This window comes from Limanda limanda, chromosome 8 (genome assembly GCF_963576545.1).
Source record: "Limanda limanda chromosome 8, fLimLim1.1, whole genome shotgun sequence".
NCBI classification, from domain to species: domain Eukaryota; kingdom Metazoa; phylum Chordata; class Actinopteri; order Pleuronectiformes; family Pleuronectidae; genus Limanda; species Limanda limanda.
In genome coordinates this window covers 14,539,778-14,563,294 of record NC_083643.1, presented here as the reverse complement: position 1 = coordinate 14,563,294, position 23,517 = coordinate 14,539,778, and the positions used below count along the sequence as shown (strand labels likewise).

The window sequence follows — 23,517 nt, the reverse complement described above, 5'->3', positions numbered from 1 at the left end:
ATATTTCTAAACTTCCTGTTTTTCTTTTGTCTTTGTTAGTACATAAAGATCCCGGCGCCGACCCCTGAATCTCCAGAAGGATTCCGGGTCTTCTCCTTCTACCTATCCAGCGACAGCAAAGACAAGCCCCAGTCCAGCTTCGACTGCATTCACCAGTATGTCTCAGGGTAAGCAGCATGCAACCATAAGTCTTTCCACAGGTGACCACAAATGGAATCTGTAGTAAATTTGGTGCGAGACTCAGACCACCGGGCCTCACCGAACAATGCCCTCTCTTCAATACAACAACAGACAGCGCCACTGTCAGCCTACTTTTAAACAAGACTACGATAACACCCGAATGCTGTAATGTTATGACTGACCTCAGAGGTGTGACCTGTCATAATTGAGAACAGAGAGGTAGTGTTGGTGGCTATGCAGGGTCAGACGGTGACATTAGATCTGCTTCATTTCTAGTGGAGTTTTAGTTAAGAATGAAGCTGTGTGAAACAGAAATAGAATTTACATGCAGACACAAGTCACAGAGCCAGTTCAATGTGCGTCAGACAACAACACATATCAAAATACGACAGCAATAATCCCTAATGCTTTGATTTTGGCAAAAGGCCAGTTAATGAGCCAAGAGAATTTGAATGCTTCAACTCTTAAATCCTCTCTCCTTCTCCTCCTTCCTCTGCACAGGGAGGGCAGGGATCAGCTGGAGGGCCAGGGCAGCATTCAGGACAAGATCACAGTTTGTGCCACGGACGACTCCTACCAGACGACCAGGGAGCGCATGTCTCAGGTGGAGAAGGACATCTGGAGCCGCTCAGCAATTGAGATCAAGCCCGGGCCAAGTAAGCCTTTTGGCCTAATGGCTGTAACTACATGCTGTTTTATTTTCAAGCCCCAGTCTTACGTGACAGCCGTCAAGCACGTGGGGATCAAGCACAGATAAACAGAGAGTTTTCACATACCCAGAAAGCTTCTAAACCATTTCCTCTCACCGAGTCATCCTGCTGATAATTGCCATATGGTGTGGAAGTTATCACAAAATTGATCAAAGTGCTGCCAACCTATTATTAACGCGCGAGGGATGCCTCTCTTTCTTGTAAATCCTTTTTGTTTTGACCAGATTGCGCCGGCACTGTGCCAGCTTGCCCACCAGCACCATTCATGTGATTTATCTCACCAGTATATGCCCCAACAAGTCTTACACAGATGAAGTTTTGCCTAAAATGTAATTACACTGACAGGAATTTGATTCTTAATCATCTGAGAAAATATTTCTAAACAACGTCTTCAAGAAGGAGGATGCCAAGCTTAGCCTGGAGTAATGTGAATCTTACGTGCAGGATATCACTCTTGCAATAAAACATTTTTAATCGCCCCCTTCTTCTTGCCTGAGCCGTGGTTTAGAGTCATTGTCGGTTAAATTGACCATGTTGCATCTTTATAAGTGATCTGTCCATGGGGCTTGTTGACTATTTTAAGAATGGTTGTGTGGACCAATCCACAACATAATATTAACGGTACTTACCACTTGAACTATGCTTTGTGACAGAAAAGAGGCATTTACAAAATACACTCAACATATGAATGCATCTAATAACAGACACGAGAGCTCCCTGTTAAACATGCAGAGGTGGACAGATTTCCTGTTATACTTGAACAATGATTTTAAACCATCAAGTGATCTCTCTTTTCTCCGGGGCACCAGAGACAGAAATGAAGGGTTTATGGATCATGCATGTGCCGACAGTTGTTTTAACGACTCACTTTTTATGGCACAGAAATGCTCTACGCATCAAAAAAAGAAATCTCCATATATCAAGTCACAACTACGGGTTTCAGTGTTGCAAAAGGTCCATAATTTAGATAAAAATGTATGATTTACTTTTCAGTCATAAAACCTGCAGCTGGAAAGGAGGCTGTGAGGTTCTGAGCTCACCTGGGGCTGTACAAGCTGATTTGACAATAAATATATCTGGGTCATGAAGTCATTTTAATGCTCATCATTATTTCTGTCTAAAATATCTGCTCATTTCTGCAAATGGTTGCTATTTTTAATGTAATTTCATTGCTCATAAACATGAACACATTACTGAAAACCTTTCCATTTATCCTAAGTGAGGTATCACAGTCATTATGGGAAGTATCATTCAGCGCAGGCTTCCTTCAGTCTTAACTTTCCCTCAAGCTGCTCTTATATATTAGCAGCAACCAATGGCTCTAGTTGCTGCATGTTTGAAATGTGGCAGTGCAGGTTGTTTCAGTGCGGGAAGGATATTTGACTTAAATCGTCACAAGCTGCTTGAAAGCCAACGTTGAAACAAGCTCATGCAAGACTGCTGCATTCTGCAGATTTAAAGATTCAAAAATGAGTCTCACAAGTAGCCTTGCACAGCATTAAAACTAAAACTAAGTTTCTTTCAGTAACAGATAAGTCCAACATGTTGTCCATTTGAAAATGCTGCAAGTATTTGACCTATGGCAACCTCCCAAGCGTGGCTTAAAGTTGTGATGAGTTTATAGTCTCTAGATATCTACTCTATAGCCACTGCCTGCCTGAACTGAAGTAGTGCTGCAACAGAGAGAAAGGGCCTCTCTGTTTTACTTTAGTTTCCATTCTCCTCTGTTTACTCAGCAGTAGGCTAACCCCACTGTCAACCCCTTGCACTGGTTTCCACTTGCAGAACCACTGCCTCTGTGCCATGGTCAAGGTATTTACTGTAGGTGTGTAAACTGCATCTCCAGATAGATCTGAATGTGCTACACCCGCTGCATCGGTTCAGTTTGCATAAAGCAGATTGCATGACAATAGAGAGATATAGCAAAGATCAAATTTAATTGCTTGTCTCTCGTGTGTGGGCTTGTCTTTCAAATATCAGTGTGATTTGTATAACTGGCCCGAGGACTGGTTTAGCAATGATATATTAGTCGTGCGTTTACGGGACAAGATGAATCCTGTTATCAGATAAATTTCCCATATAAATCATCTTCAGATTATTGCTTTGGTAACTTTCAGATTCATCATTACTGACAGAAGAAATGAGCCCTAATCTTCCACAAGAGTCATATTTAACACTAACATGTGTCTCTTGTTTTGATCTCAGGTAAATATGTGAAGGTCCAGAGGAAGCCGGGTCTGGTATCAGGCTCAGATAGCAGCAACAAGCACTCCCCCAACAACAAGAGGAGCCTGGTTCCCAGCGCCGTCGCACACCGGCCCTTGAGGGACCGCGTCATTCACCTTCTGGCCTTAAAGCCCTACAGGAAACCTGAGCTGCTACTGTGGTTGGAGAGGGAGCGGGCCAGTCCAAAGGACAAAAGTGACCTGACCCCAGTGCTGGATGAGGTGAGACATCTGGCACATTGCTGTGTAAACACATTGTCAACTAATGATTAAAAAGCCTCAGATACAGCAAGTATAAGGAAATACCAGAATGGGAAGTGTGAAATGCAAATTCAGATGCTTTTAGCGTTAGGAGTTAAAAGATGAACATGAATTTGTTCCTAACTAGCTCCTTTGATAATTATTAATATACAGATTACAGCTGCACAGCTCTAAAACTCTTCTCTGTAAGGTGAAGACAGTACGGTTATTTCAGGCAGTTCAGCCTGTGTTCACAGTGTGTGCGTGTGTGTCCCTGTGCAATCATCGAGTGGAGACTGTGCCGCCGCTGGTAGCTGTAATTAGGGCTGTGCTTTAGTTATCTTTGGAAGAGAAGATTGTGTTTTGACAGCATAGGGGTGGGGTGTCTCCAGCTGGGATCTACCTTCTTTCAGAATGGCAAGTGGTTGATTTGGGGAGATTTGTATCAGCAGGATTAAGTTGCATAATGGCCGGGGTTAAACTGTGTACCAGGGAAATAATATAGAGCCACTGATTGGCAAACAGGTCCTGTTTTATTCAAATATAAAGTGTATTTAACACAGTTTGGTACTTTTACAACCTCAGTTGGCCTATTTTCTTGTTGTATTATGTCCTCTTTCTGTTGATATATTAACATTGTGAGCCTTCGGGCATGTTCAGGTTGGTAAACTCAACATTAAAGACCACAGCTACTCTCTGAAGGACGAGCTCTACAGACACATCCAGAAAGACTGGCCTGGATATCTCGAAGAAGAGAAGCAACTCATCCACAGGCTCCTGATCAGGTTGGTAGACCACAATACCAAAATAATAATTTGTTTTATTCCATCGATACACATGTTTAATTTACTAAGTTATAGTTCACTATTTAGGAAATATGCATATATACATACACTGTATATATAAGCATACGACTGGAAAAAGAAGGAAAAGCTTGGCTCTCAGGAGGCTTATATACATATAAATTTCACTATGGACATCACAGGTATTTCTTTGTTTGAGCACACTGACATCAACGTCAGCCCTTATCTTCATAAGCTTTCAATTGTCGCTGTCTGTCCAAGTTGACATCTTCCACAGCGTCTTCTACATGTATGACACCTCTCTTTCATCCTGAGATTTTTGTCTTGTATTTGTTCTTTGCGTTTTGCATCCAACTTGTGTTACAAAAATCCTCATACGCCCACTTGCTCACTGTCATATTTCTGAATGTTTTCCTGCTGCTAAGTCAGACGTTTTGGGGAAAATTTTGAAAGCTGGCAGAAAAAGTTCTGGAAAATGTCCAGAGCAACTGATTTGAACTTTCGCATCTTCCCATTTAGCCTATGTGTCAAATTTCAGAAAAATCTCCAGATTTCAATGCATGTCTGAAGCAGCGGTAAGGAAGTTCATATGTGAGCTCCAGTGTATTTTGTTTCCTTTGGACAGAACCAGACTAGCTGCCTCTATGTTTTCAGTCTTTGTTCTAATCTAAGCTCCAGAAATAAGTTCATCTATTGGCCAGAATTTTATTCTCGAAATTGTCCAACATTGCTTAAAATGTCTTTTGGAGTCCCTGGCAGATAATGCATATACGACTAGGGATGGATTCTTTGTGACAGTGCTGGCATTAATACAGAAAGATGTGTGAATTAATGTAGACATCTTCCATGATCACGCTGAAAGAGGAGCTCCTGAAAGAATCCACCTCTGCACTGATAAATCTCCTAATGGACACATCAAAGCAGAGGGAAATATTCCTCGCCCAGTGTTTGCCAAATGGCATTAGCATGGAAGTGTTCAGAGGAGCAGGGCTGAGTTTTGCAGGGCGAGCTTCCTCCACTCATGTGTTTCCTCTGCCCGCCAGTAAACATGCTGGCCATGTGCTTCACGAGTGTTTTGGAAAAAGTGCAAGTCTCGCTTGCTGATTACACAACCCCGTCTGTTCACCACCATGCTAAGTGTAAAAAACTTACACTTGTAGTCATTAAATGCTTTGCCAAGTGATAAAACAGCCTGTAAATACTATAAATTACATATATCTTTCCTGTAGTTTATTGTGTATTGGAGGAGGAATCTTCCTATACTTTCTTGGTACTGTCATTTACTGTCTGATGTCAATGTTTAATGGTCCCTAACTCCACTCACACCAACTGAATGATTAAGAGGGTTGCATGGATCCAGTGAGGGGAGTGTTTTTTTGTGGTGGCGTCTGCCTGAGGAAGGAGCTGTAGGAAGCAGATTAACAGAGAGGGTTTGGTCGTACAGAGGTTAAATCTGTTGCTATTGTTATATTTACTGGACTGTGTTCAGTCATTGTGGCTGCCTCGTGTAGATCATATCATCACAAAACAAAACACATCACAGAAACATGCAGAAACTTTTGATAAAATCAAAAGATTGACAGTTTTGTGATGTCAATGATGAATTCTTCTGCAGAAAAGCTGCTATCTGTGCTTCCTCTCTGAAAGATGTGTCATAATGAATTATAATTGCTCCCTGACTTGTATAAAAAATCTGCCAGAGCCAGTTTTATGACCTATCTGGCGCCATTTATGTCCTACTGAAGGTGCTGTGTTTCCTAATCTTTTTCCAGGAAACTCCAGCCACTGCACAGTAGCCAGCTGAAGAGCCCCCAGTCCAACAGTTCATTCCACAAAACTCCTGGGGACTCTCCTTCACAACTCAGTCCTGCCAAGAATCTCTCTGTGGTAATTATTCACTTTGAATTGAAAGAATCCTACTTTAGCCCACTGCTTCTTAAGGCCAAAATTGATTAGGTATTTCCTTTTTGTTGCATAAATGAGTAGAATATGGAAGATAAAATCCTCACGGTTGACATATAGTTGCGGCTGAAAGCAATTTACATTTAAATTTTTAAGGAAATGTGCCACACTATTTCTTGTTGGGGACTGGTTGTCAACAGTGAATAGAAACTCCATAAAGTTAGTGGCCCTGGCAGAAAAATGATGATAACCCCTTGTAAAATGGTGAATTGTCAAACTATAGACAACAAATAAGACGTAATGTGGTTTACAGGTGGAGTTTGTCACCTCTGAACAGGATAGCAGTGTCACATCAATGGTTATGCTATGCTAAGCTAAGCTAACAGCTGCTGGAAAGAGAGAAAATAAACACATTTCATGTATTTCGCACTCTGCTATCCAAAACATGGAGGCCAATCACTCACTGTGTAATGTTTTTTATTTTTTTCTAGAAACGCCCATTTCCCTCTGACCCATCCAGCTGTCAAACCCCCAAAAAACAAAGACTGTTTGACCAGTGTCTGCCTCTGCGGTCGCCCTCTCATGGAGACTACGGCACCAACGGGGCCCGTAGCGCCTCCAGTCACGGAAACTCTATACAGATCAAAATGGACTTCGACAAAACCAACAATCATCTCCAGGGGAGCCCAAACGGTCTGTACTCGCCGCACAAACTCAGTGGGTCGTCTGTTATTCCCAAACTGGAGAGGACTGAGCCAGCGCCTACTGCTCCCAGCCCCAAGCCCCCACACACCGACCCCTCCATTTGCACTGACCAACCGTTCCCCAATGGCCAACATAAAAAGAAGAAGTCTAAAAAGCACAAAGACAAGGAACGAGAGCGCTTTAAACCAGAATGGATTGAAACCAGTCCAGACCTGAAGCAGAAACAAGAAAATCTCAAAGGTAAGTGGCATTAAAACAGTAAAACTGTCCTCCCTTAAAACCTTTGCCACATTTCATGTATATCGCACTGAGCGTCCATCAATCTGTTTCATATTATTGGTTCAGGCCGTGAAGATTATCGGCTTTCATTTGGCGAAAAGGGAAAAAATCCTCGGGGTTAGAGTTGCTGCTGGGAGCTCAGAGAGAGCAATTTGTGTTTTTGTGTGCGAGCGCAGTGAGCGGTGTTGGGACTGTAGCACTCCCTCCGCCCGCCCTGCTCCAGTCTGTTGATGATTGACTGTGGAACAGCTGGGTGACCTACGGTCGAGCGAGTCAGCAGGCAGCGCTGTCTCCTGCTCGCGCCTGCTGACGTAACAGCTCGCCTTGGATCAGATTTCTTATCACAGACAGTGATAAACGATTCCATCAGCCTTGATATGATGGGCACATTATCGCATTTGCATTGGCTGATTGCTCGAACCTTTTTTTTCCTCAACGTGTGTGCATGTGTTTTTCCTATCTGCAGAGCACGAGGGAGAGAAAACACCTGTCAATCGAACCTCAGCAGAGGAGCTGCCGGACTATTTAATGTAAGATTAATTGCATATCGTGTTCCTGACTGTGTAAATGTTATATTCCCAGATTTAGAAAGAATTTATGTCACAGGAGTGAAATCTGAAAAAGTGCAACAGCATGCAACACATTTCTGAGTCCAGCTCACAAAGGGTTCGACTCAGGTTCAAAACATTCACATAAGTAGAAGGTAAATAAAACACATGTGTGAATGAGCTGTCACAAATCATAGCCGAGATGACTGTGAAAACAAATGATCTTATGCTTTGCATTTATACATCTGGTCAACACATCACGCTGTTAAACCACTGACGTGTCAGGCCTCTCACGCCACCAGTCTGCACTGACATCTACTGGAAAGACTTGGCGAGGCAAGTTGGCTTCTGAGGATTACATCTGCTCTTTGAAACAGCATGTGTTTTTCTTTCTTTTTCAGAAAATACAGCACCATTAAAGCACTGGATCAGCGTCAACAGTACAAGGACGACTTCTGTGCCGAGTACGATGAATACAGAGCTCTTCATGACCGGATCGGGGCCATCACAGAGATGTTTGTTCAGTTGGGCTCAAAGATCAACACTCTCTCCCCGGGGACACAAGAGTACAAGGTACTTTCTGGACCAGAGACCTGCTGCTCTTTTTCTACCTAAACACCAAACCCACGTGATACACAGTAACCTAACACCTTCTCTTTCTTTTTTTATACCTTTTCAGCTTATGGAGGACCAAATACTACAAAAGTACCGAAAGTATAAAAAGGTAAGAATCCATTTGAATTAAACATTATTTCGTCTAACACTTCAGGCACTAGGCCTAATGCAAGAACAACTCAATTATTATATTATTACATTATTAAATAATTATTAAGTGGCCAATACATATAAGGATTTGAACACGTGATCCGTGCCCTATCGCCCTTTTCACACAAAAAATGAATAAACAACTAAATCTGAATGAAATTGGAAATCAAACACTTTACTGAATAAGTCAAATTAAAACAAAATATTATATAATATTAATATTCTGTTGTGCTTAGTGTGATCATCAGTGCATCATAGATTGTCAGTTCACTGAGGTCAGACAGCTTTGCTCATCAGACTTTTTGGCAGGAGTCATTTTAGCACATCAGAATAAACCGTTGAACAGCTGCTCAGGGGAATTCTGCTTCAGTCAAAGGGAGTTTTTCTGCTTAGGGAAACATCCTATTTAAAGCCCCTGATCATATGACATCACCTGTAGTCAAATCTATGATTATCTAATATGTCGTGTCCCCTGAATCACCCCCTTGTTAGTCATGGATTGTTTGGCTTTGGCAAAAAACTTGGCATTTGACCTCATGTCAATTTATTCCTGCTTTTTTCTGACATGGCTTTGATAGCTGTATAATATAATATGATTTCCTAATGTCACCAGTCTACTGAGAAAAGTTAATGTATCATCTTTTTGTTTCATTATTGTGAGTGAAACCTTCCAACAATTGAGCAGATACAAATGTGTGTTAATTACCAAATCTCACAAATTAGATGGTGGCATAAACAAGGGTTTCACTCCTGCTATTAATGAATAAATAAAGTTTGAACCTCTTTGACACCAAAATTACTGAGTATATGCTTGTGTTTTAAATGCAGTTAATCCTGTCAGGAGTAGGAGTTTGCCTTTCTGTCATGTTCAGCGACATTAATGCACCAACAAACTGAAGAGCTTTCTCCCCTTGCTGTCTTGAGTGTCAAAATTTCAATCATTGACGATCGGAGCCAGAGCTGATACAAACCTGTGACTACTGCACAGTCACATGAGACAGAGTTGCCTGTTGATTGAGTCCATTCCCATCACAGACAATAGCCAGATGTTAATGGAGGTTGTGGTTGTTGTTTTTATCAGTGAAAAAGGGGCTTAAGAGAGTTTACTGAATCCAATTTGAAAGACTGGTATTAAAAACAAAAAACAAAAGAGGTTTATGATAAGAATTTGAAAATGTTCTTGCCTGTAGCCCATCGTGTTGGATTTTACTGTGCGACACAGAGAACTCACTACTTCTTCTTGTCCTTCCTTTTCTCTTTTAGAAGTTTCCTGGTTATCGGGAAGAGAAGAAGCGATGCGAGTACCTCCATCAGAAATTGTCGCATATCAAAGGCCTGATCACAGATTATGACCGAGCACAGGAGCTCTCCTAGTAACCGGCCTCTGCCCCCGGCAGGGTGTGATTTTACTGGACCAAAAGACTCCTAATGGACTCAAAGACTGTGTAGCTGGGTCCCGGAGCCACTGAGACACTTTTCACTTTACTCCTCCTGCTAATGGAATCGAGGAGCGAGTTTTGTTTTTCAAAAGTGGGCTTAGACCACCAACTCGTGATCAGATGTTGCCCTTTAACACTACGGCTCTCATCTCTGATTGTGGCTGTTCTGGCTGGATCTTGTTCTGCTGTAGTATGGTGAGATGACACAGTCAAAGCCAAATCCATTTCCTGAAATGCAAAACAGATGTGATCCTTCCTGCCTGATTGCATTTGTATTCCCTCCTTTATCTCGTCAGAGCTAAAAAAAAAAAAAAAAAAGTGCTGATTTAGAAATAGTATTAAATTGATGGTACAATCAATCTTAGAGGGAAACCAATGCTCCTAAAGCCTTTATGTATTAAACATACAGAGGAATCTGTTCATTTACCGTTTGTAATCAAATGTGTCAACATTTGATTACATAAATTATTCATTAGTTCCAATGCTGACATTACATAATGTCACTAATATGATCCTGCTATAAACAGTATCTCTCTTCAGACCACATGCAAACGGACAAAATTCATGCAAGTATGAATGCAGGAATGAGAGACAGACAAAGGTTTATATCAGTTTATCAATAATGTTATCACAAGAAGAAGGGTAAAGCCTAATATGCTGTTGTGTCAATATGTGCTACTTCGTACTTTCCCCCAGAATCCGTGATGAGGAGCAGTTTCTCCAGGTTTTGGCCATCAGGAGGCATTCTGGCTTCATCCTGCTTGATTTCTGAGAAATACTGCAATGCCAAAAAAAAACACTCCTCACAGAACAGTGAGGCAGGTTTCATGATCCTGTCAGATTCCCCCACGTGTAGCCTACAGTACCACAAACTGCCTTTTCCCTACGTAATGTAAAACATCATCATTCCATACATATCTCAAGTCATGCACCAAATTTGAAACGCTCAGTTCCCTGAATGGGCCCGATTTTTTTCATCAAGATTGAAAAACTCCCAGTCTTGCAATGTTAAAGGAACTATTAAAATAATCCTGAACCCGAACTTTGATGGGTTCTTCCTTGACCCATATTAGATCCAAGTTTTGTTGAAATCTGTTAAGTTGTTTTTGTGTATTCTTGCATACAAACAATCAAACAAACAGACAGAGAGACATGGGTGAACAAAATTACCTGTTCGGCAGAGGTAACAAAGCTGGATGTGCACTGCAAACAAATTCATACCAGTTGCCCTAAGACAAAGTATTAAATGCGTACAGGGTAATGATAATTTACATAGTCCGCACCTTTTACTACCATTTACTATGATTTATGTTCGGTTGAATAACAACGATTCACTTCAGTGAGGGTTTACATGTTAATGTTATTCTGCCGAACGTGACAGAAATGGCTTTAAAGCGTATGGACGGGGGTGTGGTGGGTTGGTCGCTCAGCTCAAACCACCATGGTTCATATGAGACTTTTCATGTGAATTAACACCACCTTTAATTTTATATCTCCTTCAATAGCTGTGGCCTGATAAAGGGAATAGTGCACAGATTCCAGTGCTCTCTGGACATTCGCATTGGATGTAGCTGCACTCACAATGGTTGTCTTAATAACGGCTGAAAATGGGAGAATGAAGCTAATATTTGCCTTAGCACGTATGACAGACATTTCCAGAATTCTGCTACCTTTATTCTAAAATGTTCTCCGCACAGTTCAAAGCATTTCCATAAATGTTTTTTTATTTTCTCTTTTTATTCTGAAGGAAAGTTCAGTTACTGGATCGTTGTTGTGCAACAGTTGTCTAATCTGTGTCGTATTAGTTTTTTCGATGTACGTCTTAAATCTGTCAACGTATTTAGCTTAATTTGTCGTCTGTTGAATCATGAACTGTAAAAGGAATTTAATTCACTCTCTAATCCTTTCGAGAACCACTCTGGAAAGAAAGAACCGATGCAGGAATCGAGACAGACACAATAATACGCTTTGCTTCTCTTGGTTTCTCAGTGCAAAAGCTAATTTGCCACATATTCAGCAGCTCTTTCACAGCTAAGTGTGCATTTCTTCTTCTTGTATTCTGGGATGGCTGAAGGATTTGAGACCAGCACTAGTTTGTCTGTCTTGGCACATATGAAAACTTCCAAGAAAAGAATATTTATTGCACTGACTATTGCAAACATTTTAACTGCAAGAGGCCCGTATAGTGTTGAACAATTCAGAGAATTAAATATAAAAGCTAAGGTCATTAACGGATTCTTCTCACTCCTGCACATCCATAGAGATATTTTCATTATCCTGTCTGTTTAATGATCTTCTCAGGACCCGACAGCTTGAACTTATTTGGTTCTTGTGTCTATTTGAGAGTGTGTCTGAAAACACCAGTGTGTTTATTCTGGTACGAAGGCTGGATATCATTGAGTTATGAAGGTACTCACACCTTTTAAAATAACAGCAGGATGAAAAAAATGCCAACAAAACGCAATGTAGACCATGAAGTCCTGATCATTTACAGAGGTAACTCAAGTTAAGGGCTCCCTGTTTACCACTAAAATCATATTGATTATTGCAATCAAACAAATTGCATCATGGGTAACACTCTGCGGGCAACATATCAGTCTGATCCTAGTATGAATGAAGATAATTGAACATTCCTCTTGACGTGTTTTTGGGAAACCGTAGCCTCCATGAAATGGGCTTCTCAAGTGCTGACTGTGATGTTTTTTACTGTTGCAGGAGCGAACTACTGACGGTGCCTTTTCATTCAGAAAGCAGAGTCACTCTGCCTAGAAACAGGATTGGTTTTCTGGGAAAAAGAAAAAAAAAACTGGGGCCGGCATATTTACACATGTGTAGCTTCACACTGTTGCCATTGTTCAAAGTGCTTTGTTCATCATTTTTAGAATAAGTTGATATCAAATGCCTTGTTTAAACGTGTAAAGTATATTGGCTCTGACATGATGCGTCAATTACATTTTAAAAATGTAGTTTTCCAGGACACCAATCAAAATGCATCTAATGTTAGCTGTTTCCATACTTGTATATTTGGCCTTTTCTTGTCATTTCAGCCCAGGAAACAGTTTCCACATATTTCATTCAGATGTGCTTATTGTTGGTACTGGAAGAAAAAAACAATGCCTCCATGGAAATGTGAAATCTACCGTTTTGTCAATTATAAATTGCTCCAATTGCTCCACCCATAGAAGAACACGTTTATTTATTGCTTTTTATGCATTTGTTCCTTTACAGGATTCTTCTTTGCAAAGTCTGTCCACTCTTTCCACAGCAAAACTCATTAGCAAGGTGAAAGGGAAATGGAATATATTTTTGCAATTGTTGCTGGTGGATGCCTCATCACAAAGCCATTCTCTTGAAAAAAGCTTTCAGAAAAACTTAATGTATTATTGTCTCAGTAAAATTGGAAATTAAAGCTTTTTTTTCCAGTAGAGTGTGGTGTCATGTTTCCTGAAGAGGGCGCTGTTACTCCATTTGTAAACTGAACCATTTTTTTTCAATGATCCCTTCTTAAAACCAGAATGGTCGTTCACATTCATTGAAATACAAATATGCAGCACAGCTTTAAAACATTTTCATGTTTATTGAATACTGTTTTCTAAACGTTTCATTCAACATGAGTGATCTGAACTGGATGACACCATTATATGTGCCGAGATGTAAATCACAGCTTTTAGGTCTTGTGCGTGTATAACAAAGATTAAGAAGGAAAAATAAAACAAACGTATCAATTCCCAAACTATATATTAAGAATTTAAATGCAAACACAGTTTCTCTTTTTAAAATAGTGACATGATTATGATTTTAAGTGTTTAAATTTATTATTTTTTTATTTTCTTTAAGCTAACAAACCTTTAACCCTTTTAACAGCCACTGAGTCGAGAGTGTGCCCTGAGAGTCAGAGTAAAAATCAGTTAAAGGATCAGTGAGTAGTATTTAGTGGCAATCCCCTCTAAAAGCACTTTTGCATGAGAAGCAGTTGAGTCATCATTTTGAAGGAGATAAAACCTTTAGCAACATTCGATCACAAACAGTGCACAGAGAAAGACGGCGTACTTGAAGTGACACTGCCACCTGCATTGACACTTCTCCTTCTCTTGAAATACAAAATACAAAAGCGTACATACGGAAGTAGCCCTTCTTTCACAAGTACACTAGTTGTAAAACGGCTGGTGTCATTTGTGGTTTTTCAAGAAGATAGGAATGCACATTGGTTAAGACTTGGCTCTTAAATAAATTAAATAAATAAACTTAGAATATTTCATGTATAAATTTGATTTCTTCCCCTTTAAACCTGTGATTTCAACTTTTTCAAGTGTTTAAAAGACCCTCAGTTATTGCAGGCTTGGGTTTGGTGTTAAACACAAATGTCATTCTATCATAAATGTTAGAAAATGTGCCCGTGGTGTGTGTCACTAATCTCGTTGTGCACCAGGTTAACCCCAGCCCATTACAGCACCAGCTAACTGACACCAATAATAAACCCCTATCACAATTCACCTTCTGACCTGCAGTTAGTCCGTAAGCTTTATCTGCACCTTTGTTATCATGGTTTCATATTTAAAGTGGGCTTTGCGATGGTCAGTATTCCAATCAGTGAGGATACCAGACCACAAAATGCCACCACTCCTGCATTTGTTGGGTAAATTCCCAACCTGTCTAATGGACTGAACAGATCACAAACGTTTTTCAGGGTGTCCAAGGCGACAGCCGGATGCGATTTAAGGCTTTCGAACAGCAGAAAGAGAAAAGCATCCAGCTGAGGAATAACAACTTCAGCCACTTCAGGATTCTCGCTGAGGTGCTGAGACATTTTCTGTCTAAAGTCTTTATCTTTTGCTTTCCGCATCATTAACTGCAGCACCACATAAAAGTCTCTAGTCACATTCATAATCACTGAGAGGAAGTAGCAGCGAGAGGAGGTTAGGCTCCAACTTTCCTGGTTGATGTTACAGATAAGGCCGACACTTCTGGCCCAAAGTACATTGTCGCAGATAAGGGAGAGGGCGCGGTTGATGTTGGCTGCAGTGAGGCACAGGCACAGCACTCGGTCAGAGAGTCGCACGGATCGTTTGGCAGCCTCGATGGAATTTACTGCGTTTCCAAGCTTCAACACTGACAAAGGAGGGAGAAAAAAAGGGGGATGAGGGCAGCAATCAATCATATATGAAATGTCATTTCAATCAAACAACAATATCTTGTTACTTTTGCCTCTGACAGAAAGAGGTCATGGTCTCAATGTATTCACATAGTGTGCATGCTATATTTGAACCCCTTCATGCTGAGGCCCGTTCTTCCGTATGAGAGGGTTGACAGCTAGGAGTTAGAGCAGCGCCCTGATAGGTGGGATTGGAGAGCTCCCCGCCTTTATAAGGACAGGTGTGGGCAATTACTGCCTCTTTGTCTGATGCCTGGTAGATGGTGACTGCTGTGTTTGTGCCGGTAAGGGGAGACTGGGAGAAGGCGGTTTTATTTTTCTGCTTGAAATCTAATGAGGTGTCTTGTACGTTCAGTTGTGTGGCTGTGTGTCGACCCAGATTTCTGTGGCCACGTGTTTGAGAGAAGATTCAGGGTTCGCCTCTCCCCCGTTTGAGCCACAGCACAGACTCCATTGTCCATTGTCACTGTAAAGTAGGGCCCCATATTGAGGAAGGTAATAACAGCAACGTGAAGGGTGATCCCCTTAATGTATTCGGTTGCAATTGGATGACTAATGATTTGGTCGATGTCTCAGGCATCACATTCCTGATGGACTGTTCTACCTTTGACTTATTGTGTGTTTATAAATATTGTATTGTGACTAGGGTTGCAAAATTCCAGGAATATTCAAAGTTGGAAACTTTCCATGGGAATATACGGGAATTAAAGGGAATAAACTGAACATTTTGTGGATAATTTATACTAACTGTATTTACCTTGACATATACAGACATAAATATAAGCATTATGTTTTGTTATAGGCTGATTTGAGCCCTGAGGAAACTTTGGGCACTTGACTATATGCTTCTGCATCTGTGTCATTCTTAAGATAGGTCTTTGCACAGTTTTTTCAAATGTACACAGCCTTTTCTTCTACATTGGATGTGGTGAAATGTCTCCACACATGAGATGGTGCACATGGCATTGTTCTGTAGAATAAGATGAGAAAAAAGTTCGTAAAAAAACACTAATGCAATGCCAGAGATATAAATAGTTAGCCAAACAATTGAATCGTCTGTGAAAATATTTTACAATTGATGGATAAATTAATTGAAATAGGCTAGATGAACAATCCTTAATAAGCATGCTAATATGTATTCCCCAGTTATATCATCGAAACTTACCTGACTAGTCCTGCACACTACAGCAGGCTTCAACAGCCCTGCTGTAGTGTGCAGGATGCTGGGAATTATCTGTGCATGTGATTTAAGAATGCAGAGTGGAGGGTTGAAATTCAAAGTGTAGTGTGTGCTGCATTCCATACATCTTTAAAATAGAATTTTGAATGATGTTTTTATTGCTCAGCGTTTAATTTGAGTAGTTTGTTTTTTTTCAAAATTTCCCAAATTCCCGAACTTAACAGAAGTTTTTTCTTTATACTCTTTTCCATGGAACGTTTCCGGAAATTTACCGGAAACTTTCCGCCCCTTTGCAACCCTAATTGTGACTCTGAACCAACTGAGTCTCTCACTCTTGTTTTAGGCAGCTGGGCGACCTATGTCTAATGGGGTTTGCTATAGAATCCATTATTAAATAAAGACATTGTGAACTGAATGCACGTCTCTGCTGTTCTTGAACTCCCAAATTTGATTGTGTCAATACACACCGAGGTCATCGGGGACTAGTACGAAACATTGGCTGTTTTAAAGACAAATCTGAAAGCAAGTTGTTGGTAACATCAAGATGTAAATTCTCCTTTAAAAGCTATATTTGTCCTGAATGTCTCCTTCCCCCACAGGCGACCCAGGCACAGAGGCAGCAGAGCCGCAGCTGCGACACGGTAAAGATAACCAAGTTGTGCCCCTATGGAGACTGTCCTGCTTCTCCTTGGCCCGGCCCTGGGCAAGGTCTGTATCTCCTGACCCTGGGCGTGGTGGTGCATCCATCATTTCCATGTGGAACAAATCAAGTCAGTCTCTGAAATGTCTTGATTCTTGTTGTTCTTGGTTTGTACCCTCAGGGTTGAATGCACTTATTGTAAGTCGCTTTGGATAAAAGCGTCAGCTAAATGTAATGTAATGTAAAAATAATTTAATTTATACAAAGACCACCACGTGCTAAAGTCCAAAAAGTTTCAGAATTCACTCCAGGTTGTAAAGTACAACGGTCTATGGGCAGTGTGGGCTGGTGTCGGGGTCACGATTGTTGCTGCAGGTGCACGTGTCCGCACACGGTGGAGTCGCCCAAACAGTATCTTAGCTCACAGGGGAAAAGATAAAAGCTGCAGATTTCAACACAGACACAAACAGCCATTAACCTGGTCTAAGCCTTAGGGCTGGAGACCTATGGACAGAAATAAAGATATAAATGTTTCCAATGATTGGTTCTCAACCAGAGAAACATTCACTACAATTTGCTGTGCACTTTACAGAGAGCAAACATGAGGGAAACCTCCTAGAATAGCCACAAATGTGTGTGAGTAGGTTTTTTTAAATAAATTAACTGTAAATATAAACATGTTGAATATGAGGGTGATTAACTTTAGGGTCACAAGTGTATTAGTTTCAACAGAACGTTATTACGGTGGCAGTTTCCTTTAATAAATTGGTGAAAGATCTAATCTGGTTTAAAGAGAAAATTACAAATGGCTTAAATTTGGCGCTGATTAAACATGTGCAGGGTTTTCTGTATTGTTTGATGACAGGTGCGGCCACCTACCCTGAAATAATGATAATCACAAATGTTTATATATATCCTTCATATATAGAACCTTTTCTCTATGATGTTGCTATACATTCAAATCAATACAATTTTATAAGTTAAACATTGTATTTTAAAATAAAATGTTCAATGACACTTTGTTGTGTTCAAGGTCTGGGAGAAGTTCATTTTTCTTTATACTCTTTTCTAATATATGAAGAGAAACTACATTGCCTTGAACACTATAGTTTGTGAACAGCAGAGATGACTCAACTATTGACAAAAAGACAAAACTCGATGCAAGGTTCAGAAATTGACTTGAGTTGTTGGTTCCTTTTACTCAGCTGCTGCCTCGGTGGACAGTCGAGAGTTCCTCCATGCTGATGAGATATTAATGAGTTATTGGACAAGGAGCAGTGAGAGGGTTTTTGAGGCCAATAAAGCTGTTGAATCTGCAGTGGAGACGTTGGAACAAAATTGATTGCTATAGATTATGACAGACAGACCCTTGTGATATTCAGCAAAGGAGGGATGAAAGGAGATGCAGGCTTTGTTACATGCCATTTGTACATGCAACCTTCTGAATATAATATAATCTGTAGAAAAATAACAAAGCTGCCCTCATGAGGACATCAGATCAATGTTTAAGTCATTTATAAAGCAAAGATGTTTTGCTAGATCCACCTTTAATGTGAGGACCTGCTGCTTTTCTCGTATTGGAAATTTGAATTGGACTGTTGATCAAACAAAAAGTTTCTACATCTCACTTCAGGTAATAAAACATTAAGTGGGTATTAAATCATAGTGTGGCTAACAATCCTTCAAAAAGAATTGATTGTGTGCGGCTCAACAATCCGCAGCTACTCGTGCAATAACCTTTATAAGGCTTCTCAATCTTAGTTAGCAGGATTTTTATTTTCTTCAATTATTTTATTTTCCTCTCGTACCACGGCCCATTCTGGCTGTAAGCATTTCTTTTTATAAATTATTTCAAACAAATACTTGTGCCTGGTTAGTCACATTTGCATGAAAATGGACAAGATATAGCACATTAAACCTGAACGGGACCTTAATATCAAGAACACCTATGATTGTGTGTGTATTCTGCCATAAAGGTGACAAAGTCCTAAAATATGTGATAACGACCAAAATGTCAACCACAACATGAATTCTCAGAATTAAAAGTTCTACATTTGAGAGGTCGTTGTTTGCCGCTGTTATAAACATATAAACTAATTTCTATGACAACGATATAACATTTTTTCCCATTTGTTTTTCATGTGTAATGGAGGTTGATCACATGTTCAAAAATCCATTACAGTCTCCAAATATCTCTTGTGAAATTGGAACACACTTATTACGAACCATCGGTTTGTGTTTCTTCTGTATATCCACCTTCTGCCTTTGGTAGATAATGGTGTCTCATTTCTAAGTAGCCTTTCTGTAAAAGGTCTTTTTGTTCTAATTTGAATTCATCTTAAACAGTTTTGAAGTCCTGTAGTTCCCCTTGATCATAATAGTCGATCAGGCTGAGAGCCCCCTTGTGGTACTTGTTTTTTTAAACTACAGTCAAGTAATTGGAGGTAAACTCACCATTTCCAATACCTTCTGCTTTTGATTGAACATTCCTCGCCACATTATTCCATATTTTCAAAAGGTCAATTAATCATGGGTGTTTTTTATCTAAAATGTGTGCATTGTCCGGTATCATTGTCACAACTCTTATATTGTAAACTGTGTATAGTTTATTTTTACATCTTGCGAAGTGTGTTATGTGCCTGATCAAGTACATCCATCCGTCTATCTATCCATCCATCTATGGTTTTTGGAATTGCACCAGCAGATGAGTGCTCTTCTATGGGAAGGTCTGTAATGGATTATTAATCCCACATTGCCTGTAGCTCCTCGTTGAGCCCTCCTTCACTTCCCAGCTGATAGTGAATACTCACATTTTCGTCCAGCACTGATGTTGGCTTCCACAATCTTCAGTTTGGCCACAAGCTCCTTCCTGTGGGAGCTGCTGCGGAGTAGATGTGTGGAGAGAGCACAGGCGAACTGGGTGGCTCTGAAATAAAGACACAAACACACACACAGTTCATGGTGTCTTCAGGTGAACATGGAGACAGGTGATGGGAAACGAAGACGACCTCTGCTCCACTAACCCGCTCCACGTGTTTACTGATAAAACAAACGAACCCTGAAAGTCTCAGTCCCAGTAACACACACTTATACTTACGAGAACACGCGGTCCTTTCCTTGACTGATACTTGTGAATTTCACCACAGTGTCCATTGTTGATTTGAACGAGAACAAGTTGTTCCAGATTAGCTCTCGACAGAAGAACCGGACCCGGGAGACGTGACTTCTCTCCCCCGTCGGCAGTGACCTGTCCCTGCTCGAGCCTGTCCCAACTCGAGCCTCGAAACCAAACTTCTTCCACTTCTACATGAAGAGTAATTGACAGTGGCTTCGGGTTGACACAAGGGGGCGGGGCGAAAAGTGCACTTGTTTCACTACGGACAGCTTTGTGAACGGACCAAAAGACCGAGGGGGTTTAAGGGACGTGCCGGCCCGTCGAGATTTGTTACTATGGTAACTGCATTTTTACAAAAAGTTAAAAGGTTTGAAGAAAGAGTTCGCACGGAAACTTTTGATAGAATTGTTGTTTTTTTATATTAGCAGAAGCAAAACAATCTACTGTAATTTCCACTGTAAAGCATCGTGTATGTGAATGTAACCGGATTAGATTTGACTTAATACACTCAGAAAATTATATGTATATGAATAAAAATGATTGATTCGCTTTTAAATCTTTGAATGTTTTAATAACTGATAAAAATACAACGATTGCCATTATCTGTAGTAGGTAATTTACCATGGGTACACATGACAACACTGTGTACTTAGTTCATACAGCTAATGCTCATACTGGTAGGGATTTAAATAGTTTTCTGTTTCTAAAGCAGAAGATCAAGAGCCTCTCGTGGCAAACGTCATCAATTCTCTTATTTACCATAATTCTTATTTCCGGGGGTGGGGACCTCAAAGGGTTTTTGTTTTTACTGCCCTCACTAAATACTTTCCATCCATGGACCTTACCCTGGTTCTTGCCTCTCTGGAATTACCCCTCAACGTTCGTTAAATGATGCTCAGCACTATTATCTCCATGAAAGCGTTTCCACATTGGTGGAGACACTTATTTTATTTTTGACAAACTGGATTTTCCACGAAAGCTACTCACTAAGGCTTCAGTTGAACTGTGTGTATTTACACACGGCCTGACTTTCTGTGCCTTCAGCCGTTTTTCTGCCCTTAAGAACATATTTACTGATACTGTAACTGAGCCCTGCTCCACACAAAGCAGTAGTCACAAACCCTTTCATGCCCAAGGTCACTTTAATTCCAAACGTAAGCTGCGATCTACCACTTTGATATCTTCCAAAAAACCCACTCAAGAGAGTCATATTTATTATTTTTACAATATCTGTTAAAGGCTTGATGTACAGGCATAAATATAATCAAAGAAAGGCAGTTATGTAAATATCTTTTTAATGCACAATATTCACAATATCAAAACATGTTTACAGCATCTGTTCAATGCACAATATTTTGCTTCTCAGTTCAGCTATAAGCTCTCCAGAGGAGCAGCTACTACAACACAATGTTTTGTCACATGCCATGACTCTGGACTCTAGACTTTAACTTTGACTGGGGATAAAGAGCTATGGGATTTTTGTTGTTTTTGTTGTTTGTTGACACCTTGTTTGATGACTCTTTCTGTTTCTCTTTGTGTTTGGATTTATGTTTCTTTCTGAGTTCTGTGTTGTATCTAGACATTTTGCTCTAAGTGTATTTACACCTTGACTTCCTGTCTATGTCTTGTTTCCCTGTGCTTGTCTGCACCTGTTCCTCACGTCTTTCACCTGTGTCCAGTGACCTCTGCCTCCCCTGTGTGTATGAGTGTCTGTGCTTCCCTTTGTGTCAGTTCATTGTCGTCGTCTCACATCACTGCCTTTCCCCACATCTGGGTTTGTCACGGTCCTTTGCTTTCTTGTGTCTTATCCATGTTTTCCATCGTCTTTTGTCTCCCTAGTGTTTTCTAGGATTTTTCAGTTGAGCCTTTTTGAGCCAGTTTCTTTTTGAGCCCCCGCCCCCTTTTTTTTACACAAAAATGAATGAATATAATTTGAAACTCTTACAGGAAGTGTTGCACCCATTCATGTTTGACATAAATTGATCAGATAAACATTCAAACTCAGGTCCAAGATCATTGTCTGTTTATTCTGCTGTCAACCATGTGTTTATCTGTCGGATATGTCAAAAACATAAATAAATATACTTCCTGTACCCATTTGAAAGTTTAAGCACTCCAGCATTTCACTTTTTTAATCCATTAATTTGTTTTAACGGGGCTTTGATTGTTATCGACAGACTGTAAGATGCACTTCTATTCAAGGAAACGTGAGTGAAACTTCATGATTGACAGCTGAGACTGACATGTGATCAGAGGTGTATAAAGTACTTGAAAGCCATACTTGAGTAAAAGTACAGATATCTTACTTGAGAGTGACTCCGGTTAAAGTAAAAGTCACCCGTCAGAAAATGACTTGAGTAAAAGTCTTAGAGTTGCTCATATTAAATGTACTTAAGTATCAATAGTATCTGGTGTTGAAATGTACTTAAGTATCAAAAGTAAAAGTACAAGTACCAAACTTAAGTGCTTTTTATAGTAGGCCTATACAGACACAAAACAACTCAAAATTGTTCAGTTCAGGATTTATTTCAACTGGCTGAAAAATTGTAACACCACAATATATATAATGTATAATTTTACAAATTTTGAACCCGAGATGCTGAGGTTAAAATAGTGTTGGACAAGTGCATCTGAACTTCTAGAGACAACAAAGAATCAACACAACAGAATAAACAAGTGCCTCTTGATTCTACCTAAGAACACTAATAGACCTGCCACTAATAGATCAAATTAACCGTTTGTGTCTATTAGCTGTATTTTGTAACTGCCTGGATGTTTACCTGCCTGTATACCTGCCCGCCAGCTTGTCCACTCATCTACATGTAAGCCTGTTTATTTATCATTAGACTATCTTCACTGAATGGGCCTGTGTTTGTGTTTGCATTTGTTTCCAGCAGGGTGACAATACACCTGTAGGGTGTCTTGCCTGTAGGGACGACAAAGTGAAGACACAACTATCCTTGAAGTTGTACACATTAGCCAGTTTGTACCATACATATATAAAGACTCAACAGCTTCTAAGTTGTGTTGAGTCAGCACAAAGGGCGATTAAGGATTGGAATTGGCAATATATAGATATAAAATATCTTTGCAAAAATTATATTGGCATTATAGTGAGTGGAAAACTGGGCATGATTAGCCAGGGATCCATTTGTCGAGGTCCATTAAAAAAAAACCTGAATTGTGTGCGTGAATATGCAGTAGTCCACGACACAGTGTTTGTTTTTGGTTGTGTTGGCTGAAAGTTGTTTTTGCGTTTTCTTATATAATTGGTTGTGTTGTTTGTTTTTCCATTTCGACTTGTTTTAAATCTGTTTGTTTTGTTAACGTGGACGTGTAAGACTAAGTAGACACGGCCAACCAATGATAGTCTATTTGCCAACAGTTTTTGTTTAAACCAACTACTTCCAATATTTTCTTTTTTTTTTTTTAATTTTTTTTTATTGGTTTTCACAATTGAAGATGAAATCTCATACATACAGACGTATATGAAAACATTTCCCCCCCCCCCCCACCCCACCCCAGGGGACAAACAGAAAAGAAAGAATTAAATAATAATAATTTAAAAAGAAAAAATAAATAAATATATATATATATATAAATATAGACATCATTGTCATCAATAAAACAAAAC

At 40.0% G+C, this 23,517-nt stretch overlaps 2 protein-coding genes across 2 annotated transcripts in view; one reads left to right on the top strand and one right to left on the bottom strand.

The window, feature by feature from the left end:
- The window catches only part of LOC133008700 (RNA polymerase II elongation factor ELL), a 28,232-nt gene extending 15,014 nt beyond the window's left edge, over positions 1–13,218 (top strand). Inside the window, exons 3-12 of the mRNA XM_061075966.1 lie at positions 40–167; positions 682–836; positions 3,096–3,337; positions 4,016–4,140; positions 5,931–6,045; positions 6,552–7,005; positions 7,511–7,574; positions 7,994–8,165; positions 8,272–8,316; positions 9,621–13,218. Of these exons, the coding sequence (XP_060931949.1) occupies positions 40–167; positions 682–836; positions 3,096–3,337; positions 4,016–4,140; positions 5,931–6,045; positions 6,552–7,005; positions 7,511–7,574; positions 7,994–8,165; positions 8,272–8,316; positions 9,621–9,731 (1,611 nt within the window). The 3' untranslated portion in view covers positions 9,732–13,218. The remainder of the gene's footprint in view (positions 1–39; positions 168–681; positions 837–3,095; positions 3,338–4,015; positions 4,141–5,930; positions 6,046–6,551; positions 7,006–7,510; positions 7,575–7,993; positions 8,166–8,271; positions 8,317–9,620) is intronic.
- Positions 13,219–13,393: 175 nt separating this feature from the next.
- On the bottom strand, positions 13,394–20,095 carry pex11a (peroxisomal biogenesis factor 11 alpha). The gene is made up of 3 exons (XM_061075967.1): positions 19,866–20,095; positions 19,579–19,694; positions 13,394–14,905 (listed from the first exon to the last, which is right to left on the bottom strand). The coding sequence occupies exons 1-3, from the start codon at positions 19,919–19,921 to the stop codon at positions 14,337–14,339; spliced, it is 741 nt and encodes a 246-aa protein (XP_060931950.1). The 5' UTR covers positions 19,922–20,095; the 3' UTR covers positions 13,394–14,336.
- Between the last annotated feature and the right edge of the window lie 3,422 nt (positions 20,096–23,517).